The sequence below is a fragment of the Cicer arietinum genome, chromosome 6 (genome assembly GCF_000331145.2).
Source record: "Cicer arietinum cultivar CDC Frontier isolate Library 1 chromosome 6, Cicar.CDCFrontier_v2.0, whole genome shotgun sequence".
NCBI classification, from domain to species: Eukaryota; Viridiplantae; Streptophyta; class Magnoliopsida; order Fabales; family Fabaceae; genus Cicer; species Cicer arietinum.
In genome coordinates this window covers 69,361,952-69,377,082 of record NC_021165.2, presented here as the reverse complement: position 1 = coordinate 69,377,082, position 15,131 = coordinate 69,361,952, and the positions used below count along the sequence as shown (strand labels likewise).

Here is a 15,131-nt window from a genome sequence, read left to right as displayed (position 1 = left end):
TAATAATTGAACTTTTTGATTAAATGATAAGGATTAAAAAATCTACCACTTGTGTCACATAATTTTAGTGAGTTAGATCAAACTTTTACTATTATAAAGATTGAGAATAAGACAATAAACTAGAACATTGTTTTATTAAAATATATTTTAAATTATTTTTAATACTAATTTTGTAGATAGTATTTTATCATATAAATGAAATTAATTCTATATTTAAATTTTTTAAACCCTCTCATTGAATTTATTTTCTCTATAAACACAATTTAAAAAAATTAAATTAAAACTACTACAATTATTATAAATAACTAAATTTAGGAAATAAGGATAGAGCTTATCTTCTTTAATTTAAAATCCCGTATAATATAACTACTTAATAATAATAATAATAATAATAATAATAATAATAATAATAATAATAATAATAATAATAATAATAATAATAATAATAATAATAATAAAATAAAATAAAAAATCTGTAAGACTTTCGATTCCGAAATTTTCACGTTGACCGGGAAGGACACAAAACAAATAAAAATAAAATAAATGACATATATAGGCATATTTGGTTGCAATTCCAACCTTGCAAGTAATCGATCCCCTTACAGCAAGTCAGCAAGGAGAAAACCATGCTGCTAACCTTAAAAACACAGCACATTCTCTTCACTTGTCCATTCACAAAGACACTCTCTTCCTCTCGTGGATAAGATCTTAAGAATATCTTATACAAAGATGGGACCCACATATCCTATTATTAAATTAAATATTAAATTGTATTTTTAATTCAGAAATGTTGGATTTAATTCTCTCTCTCTTTTTTTTTTAAACTAAATACTTTAAGTGGTACTACCTTTACAACACTAGCTTTATGTTATTATTTGTTTATAAAACTGTTATTTTCTATAAGTTTTTTAAAAAATATCACTTGATTTTTACATTACTTGAATGTTAAAAATTATTTAATTTTATAATTTACTTAGATATCGATATAGTAAAAGTTATCTGACATTTTTTTTAGTGGAATTAAAAAATAATAATAAAATACGTAGAAACTTAGTTGGAAAAAATATATTAAAAACAAGATAAAACATAAATTACTAAGTACAATTTAGCCTAAATTAAACAATATCCTCAACACATTGTGTTCCAAAACCGATAACGATCCATTATCTCTCCTCAGAACCATTCTCTGTTGAATCTGCTTTATTCTATTATCTGGGGTACGATTTTCATTGATCCAAAGATTGCAAAATTTGATTTTGAGAACTTGGGTTTCGTCTATAAGCTTCAATTCATTCTGGGTGTGAGTCAAAAAGCCTCTTTTTTTGTTTGCTTTATTTATTTCCACATAATAATTATAATCAAAATTTGATTTTTAATTTTGGGGCAAAAGCTAAAGCCACAAGATATTTTGTTGTGGTGAGTACGGTTGGCTTTTAAATAATGTATTTTCAATTTGTGTTGTTGAGTTGAATTTTGCATCAAACACATCATTAATAGTAGTGACGGTTTTTTGTCGTGTTTCGCCGGCTGTTTTGTCAAAATCTATATACAAAGGATGACAGATTCATTTTCTTGCTTTGCAATTTCCAATTTTTATTTCCTCTGCTGATTAAAAATTTTTGTTCTTTTTTTACTTTTGCAAAATTTATGTGATTTTCTGTTCTGCGAAAAAATAAATTGTATTAATCAGATTAAAGAAAAGTTTCTGCAGATTTATCCAGCGATTAGATGATATGTTCGAGGAGTTTCTAGATTCATCTCCTTCTCTCCCTTCTTATCCTCTTTTTGTCTGTTTTTTCAGGTCTGTTAGCTGTTTCATTCTCTACTACTAATCTTTATTATTCACTTTTTGCTTTAATTCTTAAATTTCTTTGGCTTGTTATTTCATTTCATCTTTTATTTTATTTTATTTTATTTTGGTTTATTGAATCCAATTCGTTGTTTGTATTTTTTTTTTAATCTGGTTGAGTGAGGGATAGTTTGAATCTCCCCAAAAAGTGTCTTGATTTGAGTTGAACTTGGCTTGTTTTATTGTAGCTATGAGCTTTACTTAGTTTCTATATTCATACTTATTTATGTATTGTTCTTTTACTTTGTTTCATTCATAGATCTATTTGAGCTCTTAAATTAGTGTGGATTATTATCTTTTTGTTAGATTTTATGTAATCCCCTTCCCCTTTTTGATGGTTGCCTTTGTTTAGTTCTTAACATATTCAATTTTTCTAATGTAAATTGAGCTGACTTAACTTTGTTCCTGCAGGCTTAACTTAATTTCAGTGGATTATTAGTGTTGGTACAAGTCATTAGTCTAATTGAAATGAAAGAAATTTGAATGAGACGAAAAATCGAACTCTCTCGCGATGGAAAATTCTTATAAGGTTAATGGAAATGGGCCAACTGATAATGGATACTCTATTTCTAGGCACTCACACTCTTATCAACCTTCCATGAAAGGTTCATTACCTTGGCTAGACATAAGGGTATTTTATGTAAGAGTTTGCAAGTGTGAGCTTGATAATTCCACTCCTGAGGTACTCACACTTAACCATGTTCCTTTAAATTCCGATACCCTTCTCGAAGTTAATGGTGTTCGTACTAGTATATATTCCGACGGGATTTCGACAATTCTCAAAAGGGATAGGGTAGATAGAAAATCAGAAGAAGTTACATTTGTAAGCACTGATAGCATAAGGATGAGTGGTAGTGTGAAGTTTGAGGTGTTTGATAAAGATAATCTGCTTCTTTTCGGGGATTTAGAATTATGTAACAGCAATGGTTTTGTTAACGAATCGAGTTATAATGGACAAAGTTGGAGCATGAACTGTGAGTCAAACATTAATCCAGGCACAAAGTTCCTTAAGGAGAAGCAATTGCTGTTGCCGGATTCCACTCTTCCGACAGTTGAGGTCTACATTGCGGGTTCCTTCTTTGGTACTCCGATCATTTTAACAAAGACGCTGCATCTTAGTTCTCAGAAAAGACACACAAGGAAGGGGGCGTTGAATGCAATTCCAGAAAATGAAGCAAATGAAAATGGGAAGGATCCTTCTTCTGCGCTCGCGGCGTTACAGGTAATTAGTGCTTGTTAAATTACATTATTGGCTTTGTTTCTTAAGTTCTACTTTTTAGCTATGTCAATTTATCAGCCTAGTTAACTTTATGCTTGCTTTTGCCTTGTATGTTACTTTGTTTTTACTAGCATAATGCTCTTCCATTGATTCATTTGAAACTTCAGATGATTTAACAGTTATAAGCATTTGTATCTAACTGATGCCGGGCCCTAGTAGACTGTGTAGCACTTACACTTCAGATCGGAGGTGTGTCGGTGTCTGACACGTGTCATCGTCTGACACCGACACATGCAGAATTACATTCGATTTCTTCCATTTTCAAATTCATATCAATGCCAACATATTAGTGATAGTATTGTATTTGATGTCCGTGTTTGACACGTGTCATCATCTGACACCGACACGCTGAATTACATTCAATTTCTTTCATTTTCAAATTATTATCAGTGTCACATATTAGTGACAGTATTGTATTTGATGTCCATGTCTGTTCTTACGTCAAATTTTTCTTGCTCAAATCTGTATTGTGTTTGAGTAATAGCTTTCAAGAAAGGGATATCATTCATGTCTCTAGTCCTTCATGTCCAGGCTGCAAATTAACATCACGTACCCCCCGAGTTTCGAAATTAGTTCCCTTGGCAAGATGTGGAAAATTTATAACCAAACCAATTGGATTTTGAAGAAGATCCCTTTTCCCAACAAACTAGAGATAATCCTTCTAAATATTTATATATGCCAATGCTGCAGGCCCCAGATTACATGTACGACAAACACGAAGACGAGGATTATCACGGTCTATACACAAGTACAGCATATGCTGACGGAGAAGACGGAGAACTTTCATGGTTTAATGCTGGTGTTAGGGTTGGTGTTGGTATCGGACTCAGTGTTTGTCTTGGAATCGGCATTGGAGTTGGCCTGCTCGTTAAAACGTACCAAGGTGCGACCGGCCAGTTTAGAAGACGGCTATTATAATCGACTCGAGCTCTCTTCATTTTGTCTATCTCCCGCTTGATCCAAAGAAAACTAACCTTAGTTTTGTCCATCTCCTCCAATCTCCATCTTGGTCCAAAGACAACATGTTAATGTTTTGTCCATTGAGTGCAGGATATACATATATATAATTTTGGCTTGTTTGTTGTATGTAATATAGTTAATTTTTTGGGCCATTATCTACCAGTTATGATGTCTGAGTGGAGCATGAAGAAGTTTTATTTTCCCATATATTGAGGTGGTAATAATATGATTAAAGGAAGTTTAGTACTTTATTCTTGATTTTCCCAATGGTCATAAATTCATAATAGTAATCCATCTTTTAATAAAGCAGGGAGAAACTGGTCTCCCCATAAAAGATGTTTCATTTATATCATATTATTTATGCGTTAGTACATGTACACTCTCTTGTATGGTAGAAAATTAGTTAAGTTTTGATCTTCCTTGTGATCATAATTAATCTTATTTATAAAGCAAGGGGTCTCAGGATAATGATTTGTTTTGGTTACTGTGGCTTTTCACAGGCAAAAATGTATTATTTACTACATCATGTTTTCTTTTTACACTTGTACTCGTACTTTTACACTTTAAGAAGAAAAAGGAGAGGATATTTTAGCATCCAAATGAGGTGTTGGATTGTGGTTAAAAGAAGAAAGGGTTGTGCTTGAAAATCAGAGTTCTATTTCACTTTCACCTACATTTGAGGTGGGGGTGGCATGAATATCTCTACACAACTACAATATTTGGTTTGGTGTTAATCATCCTGTATTCAATTGAAAAATAAATAAAATCTAATCAAATATTGTTGCTAAATAAAATCTAATCAAATATTGTTGCTGTCAGAATTGAAAAAGACAAAAAGAAAATAAATAGTTTTTCTTTATTTTTTTTTTCAAGTTGAGATGAAATTAATACATGATAAGTTTTTAAAATTGATTTTGTTTCTCAACTTCAATTTTATTATAATTAATAAAATAGCTTTTGCTTTGAATAAAAAATGATTGTGTTCTATCACAAAAAGAAAAGCGTGAATTATTGTAGAGTAGAATATTTAAATGTAAATCGATTTGCTTGAATTTCATTTTAGCTAATAAAATTAAGTTCATTTAAAATTTTATTTGACAGTTTCCTCCAAATACCACTACTATAGTCTTTAGTTCTTTTTTCTTTTTATAATTAGTCTTTAGTTGATAGCTTTGAAATACACTCAAGTAATACATATCTAAGCATTTTATTTTAACTACTAAAATAACTCTTTACCCCAATGCAAAACTCTATTGAAAATTAAATTAAGAGTGCTAAAGTAACTCCACATTTCCATAATTAATCCAATTTTGCATGCAGATCGAAAATTTTGTATTATTATAAATTATTATGTATAATACTATAATAGTACATAATAACATTTTATTTTTTCAATATATTTTAAATAAAATAATCCGAATAGTTGGTCTTTTAGATAGTTGATCCTTTAGGAAATGTTAGGGTACGTTTACTTTGTAAAAGTATTTTTTATTTCTATTTTTTCATTTTTTAAAATATGTATTGATTTTAACATGCTAAAATGCTAAAAAGATTATGGAAAACATTTGAAGGGAATCATCATAATCTAGGGAAGATAAAAGATTAGCTAAATATAATATATTTCTATAAATGATAGAGATAATATTTTGACATTTTTACTATTTCAGAAAAATGCAGACATTTGTTCAATTTAATAGTCTTATATTTTCTTGTTACCAAGTAAAATTAAACAAATTTTAAAAAGTAAAGAATACCAAAATACCCTGTTAGTTAACTTTTAAAAGGCAAAATGATTAGAAGCTAACTCCCATTCTCCCAGGATTTTCATTCATCAACTAATTTTTATTTGGAAGTTGACTAGGTTTTAAAGCTGCATATGTCTCCAACAAATGAAGGTTTGATCGGTTGAGAAGGATGTGATCATGCAATTTATATATTTCATAAGAATACAACGCGCAATGCCAAGATTAGGATCTCTGTTTTTGTTTTTTATGTGGGGTAAGGCTTGAATTGATACTAGGTGAAAGATGGATATATAGTGTGGTCTGCATATTGCAGAACCGTGTTGTAAGCTTGGCATGACTATAATTTACTTGTACTTTTGTTTTTTTTTTATTTATATAAAAAGAATATACCCATTTAATAAGTATGCAAGTTTAAATTTTAGTCAATCTGAATATATGTGAGTACCTTAATAATTGTAAAGTACGTTAGTAATTTAATGACTGCCCTCACTCTCACGAATTTGACTCACTTGAAACACAGGCAACTAAAAGACGCCGACAACCAAAGGACAAGGTCTAAGACCAAAGGACAAGGTCTAAGTATCTTGGTTGTTGTTCGTCATCCTAGAAAACAGTTATCTGTACAGTGTTAAACTTCACAACTTTCTAAATAGAGTAAGTATATACATCTCACAATATTTGATAAGGCAGTCAACAAGGGTTCCGAAGATCAGGTATCTGATTGATCGCAGGGAGTATCTAGTTTGAAGGGATTGGCTGCACGTCGGAACCAGGTGTTGAATGCTGTGACCAAGTGAGGACAGTCTTCGACATTTCGGGTCGAAAAGCTGAGGCACTGCTGCAACAATTCTTGAGCATCTGACATGGGCAATGTGGAGATGATTTGCAAAAATGTTTCTTCCAGCTCTAGATATAACGCTTTGTTGCTGGCAGGTGAAACATTGTCTTTGCATACAACCAAAACAGGAAGCCAATCTTCTACAAGTTTCCTTCTCACCTGAATTGAATAGGGAAAAGCTTGTCTTAGCAATTCAACATTGTCTAAGCATGAATACTCGGAATTATATAGCTGATGAATATGAATTGTGCAAGCATGAAAATGAAACAAATAAAATAAAGTACAACTTGTCTACTTAGGAAATAGTCATCTTTATCCATCCAACTTGTGTACAATATGGATGGATAAAATCATATCAAATTGGAAAATAGTCAACTTAGGAAATTTAACAAGATACAGCGGAAAGCGTGCAACTAACGTGATTGAAGTTACGTAAGTCACAAACTTGTCTACTTTAGATTACAGCGAAAGCAAATGAAAAAAAAAAGGATCTGCAAGACACTTTGAATCAAAGTAACTTTTATTGCTTCAATAGATCTCTTTTGAGATCTCTCAAAAGTTAAAACAACCAGGCTATCGGGGCTTTAGTTTTTGTGGAAGGAACCCAAGAAAACAATCAATATTCGTCTATTTTACATTAATTTGCTATTTAAGTAATGCAGTCAAACAAAAGATTCATAATAAAAATATACCGAAATTGCTGGCTATAGAATAGAAAATATTGTGAAACAGCAGCAATTGACAACACTAATTTTCTGAAAGTATCTACATGCTGGTGCTTCATAGGATAGAAAAAAGAAAAGAAAAGAAAAGAAAAGAAAAGAAAAGGCAAGTAAGTAGAGAGGGTTACCTGAGTAGAAGCCAAAATAGTACCAGCACAGACAGCATGAGCAAGCTTAGAGGTACAGCGAAGAATAACAGCAGGAAGACCAGGAACAATATTCCTCCAAGCATCATCACGAAAAGCTCTCTTCAAATCAGCAGTGAAAGGTTCTTGCTCACTCCATTCACGAACCGCCACGTCAGCAACCCTAAGCTCTATCATCCTTTCCACAAGCCACAAAAGATGCTTCCCAATCGTAGAAGCCTTATGAAGATTCAACCTCTCAATAGCTTCCGTTTCTTTATGATTCCCTCTGAAAACAGGACTCGAATAATCCTCCAAAGATTGCTTCACCGTTTTCAAACTCTTCCTAAACGCTTTCTCCAAAACTCGCTTCGCTGTTTCCCTTGAAGACACGTCCCTTAATATCTTCCCTACGAAAGCTTTCACGAACGCTGTGTTACCGTAATTGTTCATCGCCGATGAAATTAAACCTTGCAGCATTTCCTCGCTTGCATTTTCTCCTACAGGTGAAACCCTAGCTACGAGTTCCTTCGATTCTTCTTCGCTTAGGAATGGAATTAGGTTCACCACTCTGTTTTCTTCTTCTTCTGTCCACGGTACGGCTTCTAGGTGATTCACGCACCACCGGACGCAATCCTCGAAGAGTAATTCTAGCGCGACAGGAAGTAGATCTAGAGCCGTTGATGCGGTGTCGACCGCGTTTGGGAAATCGTTCGTGTAGAGGAGTTTCAGAACCGTGAGATGGTTTTGGATCGAGCCTGGAGAAGGTGGAACTCCCAGATTGAGGCGGAATAGTTCGTGATCGGAGGTGTGTTCCGGTGGTTGTGGTTGAGGATGGACGTTGCCGATCCATCGGTCGGATAAGAGGGCGGAAAAGTATTTGGATCGGCGGAGGATTTCTGAGTGAAGGTACACGTGGAGATCGGAGATTGGCGCCGAGTCGACAGATACGGAGGAATGAGAGGATTCCGATGGGGAGGCGACGTCGGTGAAGAGTCGGAGGATAACGTCTGCGGTGGAGGCATCGTTGAAGAAGAGGGAGGACGTGTCGCCGGTGGTGGTGGTCGGAGAGGAACGATGGCGGTTTTGGTTTATGTCGAAGAATGAGGAGTTGGCGATTGCGGCGGTGGAGGGATGACGGGTGGTGGTTGTGCGCTGCCTCTTCCTGAGAATGCCGGTGGTGGGAATCATTTTTGGGAGAAGGAATGGAAATATGAGTGAATTGAATGGATTTGGAAGGAAAGGAAATGCTGGAGATTTTTCTCTGTTTTGGAAGAAATGCAAAGATCAACACCACCGGCGAAAACGGTTTCTCTTTATTTAATTTTTTTTAGAATTAATTGCATGAATATTGTCTCTTTAATTTAAAAATCGACGGTTTTTATTTTTTAAGTTTTTAAACTGAAAAATAAATAATTAAATGTATTTATTATTGGGTAATTGATTACAATATCCCGCTTTTAATCTTTTAATCCAAAATGCCTACTTTTAAAAATAGGATTCCCTACTTTTTTGTCCCAGTTGTTCATCGCAAGTTGGTCCCAGTTGTTCATCGCAAGTTGGAGATGCGACCTTGTAGATGAGTATTTTTTCCATTTCATTAAATAGTCGCATCTTGGGAATGAGACCTTGGTGTTATTTTTGGGCTTTTGTATCTATTATTAATTATATTTACTATTATTAAATAATTTAAAAATAATAAAAACATTTAAAAATTCAAAATAATATTATAAAAAATAATAATAATAAATTTAATAATATTATAAATTTTAATAATAATAATAATAATAATAATAAAAAGAAAATTATATTAATAAAATAAAATAAAAATACATTAAATTAAAATAAAAAATACAATAAAAAAAGAAAAGAAAAAAAACTACAAAAAAAATACATCAAATCAAAATTAATTATTTTCATCTAAACTCTACCTTTTATATATTTTTCAAGACTAAGTCAAAGAAAAATTATGTTACCAATAATAATAGCAAAATAAATCTTGTAAGATTAGGATAGTTGTGACACTCTTTATCTCAAAAATATTTTAAAATATAAATATAGTAAAAATAAAAAATAAAATATTTTAAAACATAAATATAGTAAAAATACCGACAATTTTAGTACAAAATTTAAATATAATTAAATATAAAAATAATACAAAACATATGGAAACAACAATTGTCAAAAGAGTTCAATCAAAAAATTATTATAGTAACCAGATATAACTCTATATAATCTTAATTTATTAATCAACTGATACGTGGGTTATCAAACATAATAACATCTAATGTGTTGATGGCTTGTGAAATGAGATAGAAACATTTGTAGGTTTCTATTGTGATTATTATTTCGTTGTTATAATGTTGTGGTGTATGATATGATTATTTTCAAATTGATTACCGGTAGTTGAAAATTGTAAATAATATGACGGAAATGATGGCAATGCTCACATATTTATTATGAACGTGTATTATTCATGTTTGATATGGTTTGTTATAATATGAATTGATATATTTTTAATTTTAATGTGAAACTAGAGGTCATTTAGATGAAAATAATTAATTTTAATTTGATGTATTTTTTTGTAGTTTTTTTTTCTTTTTTTTATTGTATTTTTTATTTTAATTTAATGTATTTTTATTTTACTTTATTAATATAATTTTCTTATTATTATTATTATTATTCTTATTATTATTAAAATTTATAATATTATTAAATTTATTATTATTATTATTATTTTTCATAATATTATTTTGAATTTTTAAATGTTTTTATTATTTTTAAATTATTTAATAATAATAAATATAATTAATAATAGATACAAAAACCCAAAAATAATAAACAAAATCATCGGTACAAGGTCGCATCCCCAGTATGCCACCATCTATTGAAATGGAAAAAATACTCCTTGACAAGTTCGCATCCTCAGGTTGCGACGAGCAACTGGTGCAAAAAAAGTAGGGCAATCCTGTATTTATTTTTAAAAGTAGGGGATTAATAGTGAGATATTGTAATCAATTACCCTTTATTATTTATATGTCATTAAATAAATTAAAAATATAAAAACTAAGTTTGAAGTTGAACGTAATATTTTGTCTGCCTTTTATTTCAATTTAACGGGTGTTAACTATTTTTTCTGTCTTTTATTTCAATTTTATGGAGGTTAATTATTTTATATTATTATATCATATGTCACGTTATTTTAAACATCTCATATGTTATTTTTTAGTTAAATAATCAAAAGGATGATCAAAATTAGAAAAACTAATTTTGTGACTCATTAAAAATAGAGGGATTAAAATTACAATTAAACTATTTTTTTTAATTATTTTGTCTTTTTATTTGTTTATTTGACATAGAATTTTCAAACATTTTATTAAATTACAAATTTTTCAATTAGATTAGTTTTTTTTAGATAGTTTTAAAAATTAAATTGACTGTTATGAATAATAGTAAATATGAATAATTTTATTTGTATAATTTTTTTAGAATTAAGTTATTTTAAAAAATAAATTGATACTTTATATCTAACTAACACGAAACATTTTTGTCTTTGGGGAGTTAAAAATGAAGTTAGAAGTTGGATTCTATTCGGTTTATTATTTGACACTCAGTCAAATCGGATGAGTGGAGTAAGTGGGAAAAACCATCACTCTTATCCTATGATAGTGAGGGATGTTATGAAATTTAAAAAAAAAAAAAAAAAAAAAAAAAAAAAAAAAAGAGAGAGAAACTACTTATGGATCTTAACTATATAAAGGAGCTGAGAACTTTATCATGGTAAATCGGTGGCAAACTCGATCTTAAACTTTTAGCGAGAACATTTGACATCTACCATGGAGTTATGACAAAAAAATTCTCACCACACATTTTTCAAATCCATTCAAAGTGTGTCCTGGTTTCACACTTGTTTGGTAATGCGTTAAGAGCAAATAAACACACGTTAAATATGAAGAAGTTACTAGTTGTAGCTTTAAGTTTGACATGAGTGCTCATATGGAACCTGAAGTTTCCAAACCATTGAAGATAGTCTAGGTGGAAAACTAGATTATTCAAAGTTGTGTCATTAAGAAATGTTTTTTCATTCACATTTATCTTTTTCGCTTGTTTTTTGGTGTTGGACAAAAATAAAACTAAAGATAAACAAATATTAATATGTGAAGTAAGTTATGGGACTCATTATGAGTTCTTAAAAATTGCATCATTAGAATAAATATTATTGTTGCCATTATAATATTACTAGACAATTCTTTGATTATATAGTTTGGTTTGTGGAAGCAATAAAATAATGGTTAGGTCATTTACTTTTTTTATTCTCCATTTTTGACGAGATAATGAGATAAAATCTTCTTCTGTTTAATATGCTTGTCATACCCAAGTTAATGTTTCGTGAGGTGAATTAATAAAACCCTCAAAAACTATGAATTATACACATGATTGTATCTTTCTCTCTCAAATTATACATGAAGTAGAGTGAAAACAAAATCTTCTCATATTATATATGTGGTTGAGCAAAAATCAAAGCCTCTCATATTCTACATGAAATGATATATTGTAATTATTTTGGTTAAATTAAAACACTACCATTTAATTGAGTAGATTCGATATAAGGTCAATATAACTTATAATCTATAACATAACTTATTATGTGACTAGACTGATAATCACATCTTATGGATCATAGATATGAGATATCAAGTGTTCACATAGATATAAATATTACTGAGTAATATTTGTATTGAAATGATCTGATGTGAGAACATTATATAATATTTATGCAAGTGTCAATAACGACTCTCATGTAACCATAGTGAGTAGTCCTTCGACTTGAAATCACTACGAGCCATACTTGGAGAGTTGTATAATTTGAGGTTATTTGTTATACAATAAATGATATGGAGGGATGTAAGTGATATATATAAGATTCGTCACTACTGCATAATAAAAGTTGTGTTTTCGGACTTTCAATAGTGATGTGTGAAATCTACGTGGCTACACCAAAATAGTGATGACACACATACTCAAAAATCGATAAATAAATTATTGGACCTAACAAGGATGACACTTTTTTATGTCTTGTGTTCAATTAAGACATTTTGATGAAGGAACTGAAGTAGCAATGTCAATCACAAGAAATTGGGGGTTTGAATTGTGACCCTTTTAAAATTTTGATTCCTCTACTTAATTTAAATTAACTCAAGATCAATCTTGGTTGAAACAGAATGTCCAGAATATTCTGGATATGTTAGAAGTAAATAAAACCAATTAGTTTATAATGAAGTGTAATTTGTGTGTGCAATTAATTAAAGATAAGAGATAGAAAAATCACACATAAAAAGTATTGGCTCACCCAACTTGGGCTAGTTTAGTCCTCACAACCGTGAGATTTTCATTGTGTGTTTCAGAACTAGAATGTTCTCATTCACACATTTTCTCTTGATCAATTGTAATCTTCACCTTTCATCCTATAAAGGATTTTTACAGTCACGTTTCAATCTAGAAAAGATTTTTACAAACACATTGAATCTAACATAAAAGATATACTCGAGTTACAAATGATGTGTATGATAAAAGTGTTTGGGATCTTGAAACTTCTCAACACTTAAAGATAAACTCAGTAAATAATGATCCACAAATATAGTGAAGAGAGCTAGAGTTTGCTTAAAGAGTTTTTGACTTATTATTACTTGAACAAGTGTTGATCCACAAATATAGTAGTACACTATCGTCTTCATCTTCCAATTGATCTTCAATTTATAGATGATAAAAGGCTTTGAATATTCAGTTTAAACTAAATATAATCGTTGAACACACTTCCCCAAGTGTCAGATCTATTTTAAAGCAATTAAACACATGTATATATTGTTGTCCATAACATTCTTGACAAATGAAGAATGTTCTTGCTTTTGAGTCTCATGGAAAACATGAATGTGTGAGTGAATGAGCTATGAAATGTCAGTTGGTACTGTTTGAAATCAGAATTATGCAGAGCTTTCTGTAGAATAATGTAAGTACAATGTATTTGCGTTCTTGCTCACAGCTCATCAATTTGGAGATCAAATTTTTCATCAATTTGGAGGTTGTTTTACTCCTTTGGACACTTAGCTTGAGTTCTAGGCTTCACCATTGATTTGAACAGTCTTGATATTCTTTAACTTGTGGTTTGAACTGTGAAAAATTATTTGTTTTAATTTTGTCTTTAAAATATAATAACTATAATGTTCTTTTGTAAAATCAAAACGTTTTTTGTTTCTATTTTGAGTGAGTGTTGAACTGAGAATTTTTGACAGTTGTTTGAAGTCAATCTTTTTCTGCTTTGTATGCAGGATGCCTTTCTGCAGAGATGCAACATCAGTGTCTTATCCTTATTGTCCTAGTTGTACTTGTTTAATAGGACATCAATATGGAGATTGATATTGTTATGGTTTTTGATGCTGTTTTTTTTTTTTTTATTATCTTTTGTGCTTGATCATGGTTATGAGGGACTTGATGTTTAATTCACTTGAAATTTGGGATTTGATTCATTTTATTTTTAGAATAAATTGTCCAGAATGATCTTGTGTAAAACAGGTTGATACTTTCGCAAACCACAATGGTATTGGTTTGACTAGACTGAATGTTGTTAAAAACCAGAACAATCTTGGTTTGTTTAGCCTGCTGTTTTTACGAACCATAATGATCTTTTAATAAACCAGAATGATCTTTTGATCAACCAAAATGATCATTTGATAAACTAGAATGATCTTAATAAACCAATATGATCTTTTAATAGATCAGTATGATATTTTGATAAACCAGAATGATCTTTTATAAAACTATAATGTTCTTATGATCAATCTAGAGATCAATTTGTGTGTTTGTTTTTGCAAATAGATCTTCAAATCTTGACTTTTAATTGCTCATTAAATGTTGGAAAGACCATGTGTGAAATGCTAACTGATTTACTACATGCTGCTCTTCTAAAAATATCTATTTTGTCAATTGTTCTTTAATTGAATAACTAGAACATTCCGGTAAATGTTATTCCATCATTCTTTTAATAAAATACTCAATCTTGAAATGATTTATTCTATAAAATTGATTCTTGTAATTTTTCCTAACTGATATGACTATTTATGAATGCTGTAACACCCCGATTTTTAACAGCGCGAGTGCATTTTTTTTAAACAATTTAATAAAATACTAAGTCGTAACACAAAACGATAATAGTCATAAATAATTACATCACACACACACACACACACATATTTTTTCCGTCTTTGATATGCGATACAATATCTCAAAACACAACACAATATATATATATACACACACACACACACAAACAACCTAGGAGATCTAATAGAAAATATTGTATACAAATAGAAAATACATCGGGACTATGAGACCTATCAGACATCGCTCATGGTCACGTCAAAAAAATGGAACATGGACCCATCAAAAAGTCAATTGTCAAAGAATGTCATAGGTACAATCATCCCAAAATAAAATAAGTACAACCACCAAAAGAAAGACACTAAAGCTCTATACAACAACAAAAACTAATTGTAGTACCTCAACAGGGGCAACTCCTTTCTCATTGGTGTATGGAATGGAAGCGGTACTTCCCATCG

General features: G+C 30.5%; 2 protein-coding genes across 8 annotated transcripts; one reads left to right on the top strand and one right to left on the bottom strand.

The window, feature by feature from the left end:
* Window positions 1-1,092: 1,092 nt before the first annotated feature.
* Window positions 1,093-14,147, top strand: LOC101503320 (uncharacterized protein At1g01500-like). Of its 7 annotated transcripts, none has more exons than XM_004507380.4 (4): window positions 1,093-1,217; window positions 1,712-1,801; window positions 2,261-3,071; window positions 3,819-4,339. In XM_004507380.4, exons 3-4 carry the CDS (start codon window positions 2,361-2,363, stop codon window positions 4,044-4,046), a joined length of 939 nt encoding a protein of 312 aa, XP_004507437.1. In that variant the 5' UTR covers window positions 1,093-1,217; window positions 1,712-1,801; window positions 2,261-2,360; the 3' UTR covers window positions 4,047-4,339. The 7 variants fall into 7 exon arrangements, with proteins under 7 accessions (XP_004507437.1, XP_073226105.1, XP_004507438.1 ...); XM_073370003.1 differs by lacking the exon at window positions 1,093-1,217 and adding an exon at window positions 1,280-1,298; XM_073370004.1 differs by lacking the exon at window positions 1,712-1,801 and having other exon boundaries at window positions 1,197-1,217.
* LOC101504729 (BTB/POZ domain-containing protein At3g05675-like) lies at window positions 6,242-8,931 on the bottom strand. The gene is made up of 2 exons (XM_004507385.4): window positions 7,522-8,931; window positions 6,242-6,830 (listed from the first exon to the last, which is right to left on the bottom strand). The coding sequence occupies exons 1-2, from the start codon at window positions 8,707-8,709 to the stop codon at window positions 6,543-6,545; spliced, it is 1,476 nt and encodes a 491-aa protein (XP_004507442.1). The 5' UTR covers window positions 8,710-8,931; the 3' UTR covers window positions 6,242-6,542.
* Window positions 14,148-15,131: the final 984 nt, after the last annotated feature.

Excerpts from the sequence above, each read along its gene's own strand:
- LOC101503320 (XM_004507380.4), top strand. The coding sequence starts at position 2,361 with ATGGAAAATTCTTATAAGGTTAATGGAAATGGGCCAACTGATAATGGA. Across the intron at positions 3,072-3,818 it reads CTGCGCTCGCGGCGTTACAG|GCCCCAGATTACATGTACGA; the intron begins GTAATTAGTGCT and ends CCAATGCTGCAG.
- LOC101504729 (XM_004507385.4), bottom strand. The coding sequence starts at position 8,709 with ATGATTCCCACCACCGGCATTCTCAGGAAGAGGCAGCGCACAACCACC. Across the intron at positions 6,831-7,521 it reads CTATTTTGGCTTCTACTCAG|GTGAGAAGGAAACTTGTAGA; the intron begins GTAACCCTCTCT and ends TATTCAATTCAG.